The sequence below is a fragment of the Nestor notabilis genome, unplaced genomic scaffold (assembly GCF_000696875.1).
Source record: "Nestor notabilis isolate BGI_N333 unplaced genomic scaffold, ASM69687v1 scaffold5182, whole genome shotgun sequence".
NCBI classification, from domain to species: domain Eukaryota; kingdom Metazoa; phylum Chordata; class Aves; order Psittaciformes; family Psittacidae; genus Nestor; species Nestor notabilis.
The window spans coordinates 56,561-68,566 of NW_009919532.1; the positions used below are offsets into that span (position 1 = coordinate 56,561).

General features: G+C 35.0%; 1 protein-coding gene across 1 annotated transcript in view; it reads left to right on the top strand.

The window, feature by feature from the left end:
• The window catches only part of TTLL7 (tubulin tyrosine ligase-like family, member 7), a 49,283-nt gene extending 38,087 nt beyond the window's left edge, over positions 1 to 11,196 (top strand). The window contains exons 18-20 of the mRNA XM_010010268.1: positions 3,651 to 3,811; positions 8,062 to 8,235; positions 11,076 to 11,196. Coding sequence (XP_010008570.1) covers positions 3,651 to 3,811; positions 8,062 to 8,235; positions 11,076 to 11,196 — 456 coding nt within the window. The remainder of the gene's footprint in view (positions 1 to 3,650; positions 3,812 to 8,061; positions 8,236 to 11,075) is intronic.
• The last annotated feature ends 810 nt before the right edge of the window (positions 11,197 to 12,006 follow it).

The window sequence follows — 12,006 nt, forward strand, 5'->3', positions numbered from 1 at the left end:
TTGGGACAGTTGGAACTGGTGGGGGACAAGGACATGTTGCTAGAATTGCTTGCTTTAATCTTTGATGTCACAAGTGTGGAAAGAAGTCACCAGATAGGGCCCACCATTGCAAGTGAGATAAGGGGCTTTCACACAAGACTGGTTAAGGGGTTTTTTCAACCCTTTCCCATAAGTCACTCCACAAAACTTTTTGAAGGAGTTGCCACAGGGAGAGTGATAAATCTGCTCTTTGAGGGACTGCAGCTTTTTACTATGCATTCTGCAACTGCTTTTCCTAAGCTCCTTTTGGGCATCTGGCTTAATTTACCTACAATAAAGGGTAGTTATGTCCTTTATATGACTGACAGTCCAAGGGCACATGTACAAAGTCAGGATGATACAAGTTGATATGCCAGATCGTTATTAGCAAAAACTGCACAATCAGAAATGTGGATTTCTTTGCTCTTCTTGTAAGGACATCTTTTACAACTTAGGAGGCTTATAATTCCTGAAAGCATTAGTGGGCCCTTCATCTTTGCTTGCACTGGAAATGATTTGCCTTTATTTTTTTAAACTGCTTTTAACCTCAATCCCTTCAAGCAATCAGATAGTTATTCTTAGAAAGGTAGTTTATAAAAATGGATTAACTTTGACAATGACATTGCAGCTGAGGACTGCCAAATGTGTAAGCTTTTGTTGATTTGAAAGAAGTATGTTTTATATTCCAGTGAGGTGGGTAAAGGAGAAGTGAGCTCAAGGTGGAGAATATTTATGCAAGTAAGGAATCCGTGTCTCTAAGGTACCTTCTGCAACTTTGTGAAATATAAAACAGAAACTCAGTCCCCTTCACTATACTTACTAGGAAATTCTAACACACAAGAAGAAAATACCTGTGCAATGTACTAGATTTCACAATGTTCATCTCTGACAGCTATATTTCCTTAACAATTATTTAGCATGATGTAGAAAGATTTAACTTCTGCTCATATTCTTAGTGTGTAATATTTTGTCATTACAGCAGAGCTACAGGAGGCATTTTAGAAGCAAGTTGAGAGTAAACTGATGCTAAAATGAAATTTAGTCTCCCAAGACTTATAGGAAGGAGAGGCTTGTATGGGAGGAGTTGTGACTGCTTCGTGTTACATCACTTTACGTAATTTCTTTAAATGTGTTTTGATGGTTACCAGAGGGTTTTGAATAAAATCTTTCATAACATCTTGTTCTGTTACACCTAGATAATTGGTTGTGTTAAAGTAAATGATGTAAATTAAACAGAAAGATGAAGGCAAACTAGGGAAATTAACTTTGAAAAACGAGGATGTAGGTTTCATGAAGTTCCAGCTCGTATGCGATGGCTTGTCTCTTTTCTTAAATGGATGATTGAGGCCATGTTTGCAAATTAAGAACAACTAACTGGGACATTCTTCCCCTCTGGCATATTGGCAATATCAACACAGTAAAAACAACAAGAAAGTTGGTTTTTTTCTTTTCCAGAGTACCTGGCAGTCTACAGCTTGCTTTAAGGTTCAGCCCTTAGTTTTCTTCAACTCCAGGCGCTAAAGTAAAAGAAAAAGCTCTACATTGGCATCATAGTTCTTAGTTCATGTTTTTTTGACTAGTGAGAGTCTATACGGTGTGGAATTGTTCCGTTTTACACATGGAGATAAATTACTATCAGTCGGTGTAACATTCCAAAGGAATGTGTAGTTGATCCTTTATGTAATTTAGGGACTCAGTTCAAATGTGTATATGCAATCACAGCTGGCCTTTTGTGTGGGGAAAGCCTTAATTAGGCCAGACACAGGGAAAAGACTGCTTGAGAAGCATTAAGATAGTAGACTAGTGCTGCTAAGGGCATGTCTGAAAATCTGGGCCCATTCCACTGCTCCATGGAGCAGTCCAAAACCTATGCTTAGCTCCTGCAGTTACTAAACAAGGTCACTATTCTTATGTTATAATTTACTACTCTTTTTATCTCACTCTGGGAAGAAGAGACCACAAGTGTGGTTTTTAACGTTAGGCACCTGTATTCATAAAGATTCTCAGCAAAGAGAATACAATGCACTGTACTTGCATTGGGTTATTGTGTGTGTGGAATTAGTGCAAGACCTGTGCATGCAGACTAGTCCTCGGTCTTCAAAAAGAGGCTAAATAACATTTAAAGGACACATTTAATCGAGGTTGTCATTATCAGGTATCTATAGATTTTCTGCCCATTAAGCATTACTCTTTACTATGTAGCTTCATTGTTCTATTGCAAGCATTTTGTTTATGCTTTGTTTCCTTCATTATGTCTAATCAGATTATTTATAAACAAGTTTGTTTTCCAGGACCAAAAATTGCAATTCTCTACCATGTTTCCATACTTTACGGTTCTACTAAATCTCATTCACCTTTTGAGAGTCAGATGCTCCACTCTAGGAATCAGTTTGTCATACAGATCTCAAAGTTCCCTGGGAAAGTATTACACCTTCTAATTTGCAACATCTTATATCAAATAAATAATACATCCATCGGTTCACCACCCACTTGAGTTTGTTTTACAAAAGAGGCAATGAGAGTGTCTCTATAGGAAGTCATGTTGATTTAACTGACTTTTTTGTTAGCAGGTTACATGCACCATAGAGTTTTTGTAGGACAGATTTTACACTGTTTAGAGTGCCAGTGTGGAGCCTAAATACTACTTTGGTCACAAAACTATTCCCAGTCTTACTGATAGTATCTAAATAAACAGAAGCCAAGACACTCTGGAGCCTGTTTGTCTCCAGTGATTATAGAGGGAACTTAGAGGCCTGACTTTAAGAGGACGTACAGATGTTTAAAAGCAGGCAAGGTGAATCTCACCTTCTGTGTCCCGGTTCAATGGGATGTGCAAAGGTGTATCCAAGAGGACTCCTGTGAGCTGGATGTGCAACTACCTTGTAAGCATGTGTGTGCACTGAGTAGCGAAGACTTAACTGCGTAGAATGCTCAGTGCTATACCGAATGCAGCTTAGCATTTTCTCCACCCACATCTTTACACACTTGCATTTCAATGTAGTCTGTATATAATAAATTCATTGCATTTCTATAAAAAATAGCTATTTTAAATATCTTGCTGGTTGTTTTCTTGCTTACTTATTTCACTAACAGTTTCCTGCATGAAAGTTAAACTAAAATGGCTTGATCTAGGGTAACACGGAGCTTAAACAGACATTAAACTAAAAGCATATTGTAGCTTTTCAGGACATTTTAGTTCTTTATAAAATAGATGGTATTTTAAAAGAAAGTGGGGAAAAAAGAAGATATAATAGTCAAATAGATAATATTTGGATTGTTAATTATGTTGCTTCTAGTCTTTAATTGTGTCCATTTTATTTCTTTTCAAACTCTTTTTGTTATTTAAACAAACTAGTATTGAACTGACTGGAAAAAATAGAAATGAACTTTACTGTCAGAAAAATAAAGTATTTTTATATGGTTTTGCGAAATGTTATTGACAGAAAAGGCATATCATAGAAGTTTGCTGATGAATGCACAGAAATGAAACAGACATCTGTGGGAATTTATAGCTGTGCAGTCATCTGTGAGTGTGTGTTTGTGTGTGTATGTGTGCAGTGAATCAGCAAACAGTTTGGTTTAGGTTTTGCAATATGCCTTTGCTCTGATTTGCTTGGAATACTCTTTCCTAGATTTTGGATATAGTCAAGACAAGTGTTCATGCAGTTCTACAGCATGTCTGGAAGGCTCCAGACGTTGAAAATTTACATCTGTACCGTCTCTTTAACCGTGTATTTAATCGCTTACTTTGGAGCCATGGTCAAGGTCTATGGAACTGTTTCTGTAATTCAGGGTAAGCCTATTTTTCTCATCTTAGTCTTCTTCATAACTTCACAATTACAATCAATGCTAGCATACTTTTTCGCTCATTTACATTCAAGAGAATGCTGTAATACATTGAACTAATTTTAAAACCATCTATAGATAAGTAGAATTAGAAATCTGTTAATCTAGGCCAGCGTTTCACTAATGGAATGAGACATTTAGTAATGTATTTACAAATATAATAATCTAAGCAAAAAAAAATCTAATTTTCAAAATGTCTGAGCTTTAGGTCAACTTTTTCATAGGATGGTGCACAATTTTGAGGCCAGTCCAATCGGAGTGTCAAATGTGGACTTACCATCAACATAAATTACTATGATATTTATATGAGCTTACAAGACTTACAAGGGAAGAATTCAGTCACAAGTGCAGCTGACATCTCATGCCAAATGCAGTGTCAGTTCTGTGATTTACCAATAATGAGTTTGAATTACTGTGCTTGATTACATTCATTGTTTTCCATACTGGTGGGAATTTAAGTATACAGAGAATAGGAAATGTCCACACTGAGGTAAGCAGAAGGTTTTGGTTTGGGTAGCAAATACAAGTTTTTTATGGAGAAAAATAGATCAGGCTGTGTATTGCAAGTTCAATATTTCACACTTCCAAATCTACATTCCTGAAATCAAACGCATTCATGTAAGTATAGGTTTGGAGGACCAGATCATAGGTATAAAATAATCCCCCCGCCCCAATTTATTCATAAAACAAGAATACAAATGCTTAAATATGAAATATATTGCATACAAAAAGACATTTTTATTAAAGTATATAGAATGTATAAAGAATGGGAAGGGGTTTGATTAGCTTGCATAACAAACACAACAGTATGCTGGAGGATATTGTACGTACAAAGGAATGAGGTCAGTATGTTCTTCACACATAATCATTTGTCCTACGTAGAGAATGCACATAATGCACTTGTTAATTGTTTCCCAACAAAATGGGTAGCAAGAAGAAGAGGGATCTAAGGGTATCCAAAAGGTCATGAGGTTTTGGGGCTTTTTTTACCATTATCTGCTCATTGCTGAAGGCTTGTTGTTGTGCAAGCCATTTGGAGTCTTTACATTATTTTTCACCGAGATGGGCCATGGGAACATGCAGATAATGTCAGCCTTAAGGTTTGCTACAGGTAGGTATTGGCAATGCAGCATACTCCAAAGTTAAAGTAGAGTGAGAAAAGGTTTCTGTGTTTCCAATCCAAAACTTTTTTTTGGTATAATCCTCAGCAGTTGCAGGATCCCTTCTTCATACCAGCAGAGTTATGTGAAGTCTTGGGTCCAAGCTCCATTTGTTGTTGTAATAAAATATTATAATTACCTTCCCTTTTAATAACGCTGTTATTATTTTGAATTTTGAATTTACTTTTAGTATGCAAATCTAATATGCATGAAAACTTTTAGATTTTTTTTTCTCTACAGAAAATGGTTTTCCTTTGAACAACTCTGCTGCTCACATGGCTTGGGAGAAGAGTCTTTGAGCCAGCAGAAGAGTTCAGTGAAGAGTAGGATATCTCGTCTAGCATTATTTCATTCAACAAGACAGTTGATTCCGAAGTGGAGTCAGCTTTGCATTCTTTGCTATGTGAAAGATTCTAAAAATACTATAAAAGTAATATACAAATACCCAGTATGTGGAGAGATCACCCTGCATGTAATACACTTACTACAGAACTCACAGAGGAAAACAGAAAGGCTGTTTGTACTTTCCCAGTATGTTATTTACTCCGTTACAAGCATCCTTCTTGCCAGGTAATCCACAACAAAGAACTTAGGACAGGACCTCTTTAGCAGAGAGGCTAACTTCTCATCACTTCTCTCTAGAGTTCTTTGTGCCATTTTAAAGAACAGATTGGAATAAACATAGGACGTGTAGAACTTGGGGAAACATGTAGGATAGGGGTATTAATGTGCTAATTCAGAAACAATGCGAGTATATGAAAATATATTGAGGAGTATAGTACTTTGACTATTTGTAAGATTTATGTCTCGGGAGAAAAGCGGAGCTGATAGCCTTAAGGTTTCCTCTTGCTGGTTAGATCTCTTCTAGGCATATGCTATTTTAGCAAGAAGAACGAATAAAGAAGCAAAGAAAACCTCAGAGAGCTACATTTGATTTACTGTATAATAAACAAAATTAATAAGTGAAAACTGGTAGAGCCACTTGAGTTCAGATGGTTGTAAGAAGCATAACACATTATTGACAATAGTGTACAATCAAGCATAATACTCTTTTCCAGATCCGCCAAGGAGTCTATGATTTCTTACTAATGTATGAAAACTAAACTTACAGCGTAACAAATTAAGCTTCCTTAGGTAATAGTACTCTGATCCCTGTTGACTGCAGTATAATGGAGTATGAACTGAATCTGTGTAGCACATGGAGGAGATTGCACAGGCACATTTATATGAAAGTTCATTAAAATTCACATATATAGTTCTAAATCTCAGTTTTTGTTGTTAGGCTAACTATACCACTATGTTCATAAATGACTATCGTTAGAGCAAGCCACATTATTCTTCACTGACAAAATCCCTCTTAGCAGTGGGAAAGTGATCACAGACCTCAAAGCCCAGAACCGAAAGAATTTATCAGGAGAGTTTCTTCCATGGGATTTTTGAGATTTATGGATTGAATTAGAATATAATTATGTGTAGCACTATGAATGACTGTAATACTGAGAACTTCATCTTGCTGCTTTCTACAAACCATCACATGATTTTGTAAGGAAAGAATGAAGACAACAGATTCATTTTCATGTAAAAATAGATGTGGAAAGCTCACAGACAGGAAACAATATTGAGAAAAGTATGTTGAAGAAAATAGTAGCTCTTCAACTAGTAGAATTATTCTGCTTTTGATATGAAACAGTTTTGGTGCCTTATAAACTATTTCTTAAAGAATTCATTAGATGGATAATAATTAAGGAGAAATGCTTGCATCACTTGAAAATTACTTGTGCAGTGGAAATTCTGTAGGACTGAACAGTTTCAGATGGAAAAATATCATTTAGACTGAGGAGCCAGGCTGACAAGTCATTTAGCTATACATACAGTTAGCTATACATACAATTTATCTTTCAGTCATTGATGTTTATAATTCAATCCTAATACAGCATAATATTAAAAATCTCGCTAGGCAGAAATAAGCTTGCTGGTTCTTTGATTTTGTCTTAAGGACAAACTTCCTATACCAAGTTTGTGAAATCTACTGCTGATCTCAGTGGACAAGGCTAAATCATCCTGGATGCTATGTTGAAGCCAGATGCAGCGAAATTTCCTCACTCTATGAAGTGCTTCTTTAATAAACAACCCCCCCTCCCCAAAGCTTACAAACCATCTGTGCTACTGGATAATGTTTTGACCAAAAAATGTCTTCACAGGGACCATGGTGCCCCTAAACCGGATGTAATCATCTGTAATCTGGTTGGAGTTTGGCATAGCAGGGGTGCTGAGGTGTATGCAAAGAGCTATTGTAATCTTCTGTGGTAAAACATACCTGGGTTATGTTGGTATGGTAGGGTTTTTGGTTGTTTTTGGAAAGAGATGTGGCTTTTTAAGAAAACAAAAGGATGGTGTGCGTGTCAAAAACGAATGCTGCTTTAGATACATTCTGCAAGTTGCACTTTATTTTAGAAGACCAACCCCATATGACCAGATGGAAGAAGTAGTATTTGAATGAATAAACTGAGAAACTCTCCACATATGTTTATTTGGATAAGGAAGCAGAGCACATACTGTAAATTAATTTCATATTTGTTTCTTAGTATCATGTACTTAAATTAGAAGGTGACTACTATTGTGCTGTGTAGACATTTAGAAATAATTTATTACTTTTATAATTCCTTTAATATCAAGTCACATTTGCATTCAGGTGGTAGCCTGTTAAAAATAGTAAGTGGCTTTTGTTATTTCTATTGTAAGACACATACACAATTATGTGACAATGAATCTTTATGTACTAAAACCTATGTAATGGCCCTATAAATGCTTTAGGGAACAAACCATGTGAGAAATGGCTGTGAAAATTTCACATATGAAGATTAACTTCTTAATTTGTATTTTGGACTCTGCCAGCATTTGTGTTAAATAGTATAGACCTTTCCTGTAAACAGCCAAGGTCATGCTTTTTCTCTTGTTAAATGTGATATAAAGCAGTAAAGCTCCCAGACTGCAATTTGTGACAGAAAACATGAACTCTAGTCTTTTTCCATAACAGGAACTCTTGGGAAACCATATTCAGTAAAAGCACAGAGGTGGTGACTCCTGTGCAACTCCAGTGTTGCCAACGAATAGTACAGCTTTGTAAACACTGCCTGCTGGTGGTTTACAAATATTCATCAGACTCAAGAGGATCCCCAACTGGGAATAGCCCCCACTGGGATGATAAAAGGTATAAATTTTAATATTCTCTCACTAAATTATAAAGGATAACATTGGAACAGGTTTCAGTCTATGTTGCTACCACTACACTTCTCTTTAAGCCTAGTTCACTATATATTAAAAAAAAAAAGGCAACCCCCCCAACATTTCCCTTGATCCTGAGTTTCTAGCATTCTAATCTGTCTAGCCCACTCTTGAAGTGCTACTGGAAGAAGACTTGATATACACATTTTGTATAAAACTACACTTATTAAAGTCTTGCCTACTGCCTAAGTAGTTGCAGCAAAGGCTTTCCATACAGTGAACTGAAAATTTCCTTTCTTCCCCTTCTCAGATCCCTCAAAATCACTGATTCCAGATTTGCATTCCTAGAGGTATCCTAACAGGTGTGATACTTCTGGCTTCATATTCGCAGTGGGATGCTATAGGGGCACAGCTCCAGCCAAGGGTCAGGTAAGTGCCATCTGATTTACTGTATTGCACAGTTTTGCAAAGTTGATTTCCAAAACTTACAGATTGAAAGCTTTATGATTTCATCTTATAGAGCATAAATATATTTTCAAACCTTGCAAAACAGCATCATATAGTAAAAAATTACTTGGCACTTACCTGATTCTCCACTGGCTGGTTTAGTTCTCCAACCGGATACAATAGGGATTATAATATTGTCAGTATAGGAATTACTGAAAATGCTCCAACTGTGGGAGTCAGCGATCTGCAATTTAACAGTTGTAGCTGGAGAATTACATGTAAGCTTCAAATTACATAGGTTCCAAATTCTATCCATAAAGGCAATTTGAATTATTATGTATATAAACTTAAAAATGCTTTGTTTATATAAAATGTCTTACAGACATTATTTCATAGAAGAGCTTTATGAGTTAAATATTATGTGAAAAGCAAACCTTTGATATATTATCTGTTAAACTTATTTTATGACTTAATTGCTTACTTGCTATATCTCAGACTAGTGATTTGATACACTGAACCCATTTGTCATTGTCATATGGATCTCAAGGCACTTTCATATAATTTAAAACCAACCAGAAACTGAATTTGTTTGGTCTCAGCAAATATAGAAGTATGCTAGCCACAAAACAAATCATATTCAATATTAACATCGACTGAGCCATAGCAGGAGTGTGGTAAAGTCATTTGGATAAGCTAAGACTAGAAAATCTTCAACCTTGAAGTTTTTATTGCTTTTACTGTTAATACTGCAGAAAATTTTTCATCATGACCAACCACAAACTATTCAAACTGATCAGATTACTCTAATGTACTGCAGCTAACAGGCTTGCATTTGGGAAGCAGTGAAAGGATGGTCCAACAGAACTTTCTTGTCTCCAGTTTCTGTGTTTCTTTGGATGCTGAATGGAAGTTTATTCATAAATTTCACAGGCTAGAGGAATCTAAGCCCTCTATCTCCTAATGTCAGTATGTCTTCATGATAATTCTGATTGATTAAAATTAGTTTTTGTATAAATCTCCACAAATGTTATATATATAGTGTGGATACAGCAATATACTAATTGCTAATAATAAACTAACTACTAGTTAACCATGATATTCTGAATTTGTGAAAAGGAAGACACATATGGAAATAAATGCTCTTTCTCATTATGCCCCACAACTGTAAGGTGTAATGAACTATTTTTCTAGAAAGGGAAGAGCCATGATACTATTTCCACTTTTTATCTAATTTTCTGTTTTTAAATGATGTAAGAATCTGCACTACTAATAATAGTTTTCTTGACTCTCTGTAAAATTCTGTGAAGTGCAAGAAAAGATCGGAGTATAATAAATGTACAAAAAGTCTTTTTTTTAAGACTTTATAAATCTAATTTGAAGAACTTTATTTTTTTCTGGACAAGCCTTTTTTTACTGTTTCTGTTCATGAAACAAATGTTTGTGAAACTAAAGCTTTCAAAGATTACAAATAGATACCTCTTTAGCTGGGAAAATTTATTTGTACAGGGAGAAAGAAAAAGATAATAAAAAGAACCACACTAGAATGACGCAAAATATTTTTAAGCAATAATTTATACCATGTGTTGTGTTAATCCATCCTAACATTGACATAATTCGTTACGAAATAGTGATTTAATGCGGATGTTATTTTTGCACACTTACTGTGCTCATTTAATGACTTCTACAATTAACTAATACTCCTATCATTAGGAAATGATAGATTTAAGAATGAATAATAGGCATACGATAAATTATTGTTTGTAGTATTACATAAAAGAGAGGTGATGCAGTTGCCTGTATTTAAAAGGTAAGTAGTCACTGATGTGACTTACTACACTGCAGCATCATTGTTCCTTGCGTTACTAGAGCAGTGAAGATAGTGTGTCTAGTTTTAGATAATTAGAGCTGGGAAACAAAGCTGAAAATTTCTGTTTTTTCCCTAACCCCCTTTTTTTTTACAACTGAACTTTTTATAAGCTGGTTAACGTAAAATTGCAGGTTTTACCCCAATATAAATTTTATTTAAATCAAATAAATAGTACTGTAATAACAGACAACAATGGCTGAAGTATTAATTTTTGGAGGTAGTGTTACATGAAATACCATTGCTTGTTTACCCACTTGCTTTAAACAGGAAGGATTGGAAAGATTTTGATCCTCATATAACATCTTGAAATTTTGCTAAGAGCTTCTCTGGGTTTAGGTCTCTTTCCTGAATTAGCTACTGCCTAATGCCCTGTATGTTTTATAAACAATATTTATTGTACATCATTTCTTGCGTACGATGATTATAAGGTATGATAAATGAAAAACTAATTATTTTGCTCTTGAATGTCACTTTGCCAGTAAACTCTGCTATATTTTTCATATCCTTTCTAGGTGTTTATTACCAGGACCTTCACTGTTCATCATGAAATCATCCTCGTCCAGCATTAGCTGCAGTTCATCTGGAATGTCTCGCCCTAGCATTTTGTTCACACATAGATACAGTCACTTGTGAAGCAAAAGAAAAGTTGCTGTTCTTTGTAAATAATGGCACTCCTTTTTTCCTTTTTTCTTTCAAATTCAGATTTGTGATGGAGCTAAATAGAAGCACTGTTACATACTTACTACCATATTATGATAACATTTAGCTGAAACCTACTGTAAAAGCATAGCTTTTCTGGAAGGATAATAAACCTTGTTAAGTTGTTTACACACACATGTGAATGTGTAGATCTTGCTAAGTTTATAAGTAATTCCTTCCTACTAGAAATGTTATTTTTGCTGCAGAATATATAAAATAGAGTTGAAGATCCTATTATAGTGTTACATTATTTTGTAAGTACAATACATTGACTTGAATATTATTTATTGTAAAGCATATTTATTGTCTCAAATATGACTGATCCTTTAACACTGCAAATGATTAAAAAAATGTGGTAGAACAGTAAAACTGAAACAATCAGTGAAAATAATCTGCTAATTTCTTGGACATGTTTAAAATAATCCCCAAAACTCTGTAAACCAAACCAAAAGGAGACATCTTTTTATTTCTCCTCTGGAATTACAAAATCTATTTAATGCTGCTATTTCTTATAAGGGACCTGGTATAGTATCTTTTAGCCAAAGTGAAGACATCTAGTACACAAACAGAAAAAATATCCGTTTAGGCATTTAGTTTCTAATTGAATTCTTGTAATAAAATGGAAGCCAATGTTTGTTACCAGGTTTTCATTCACAGAACCTATGTCCTGTGCCTTTAAGTTTCCTTTGGGAGCAAGAAGTCATGTTTAACTTGCACAAGCATGCATAGCACATAGTTTTTCTG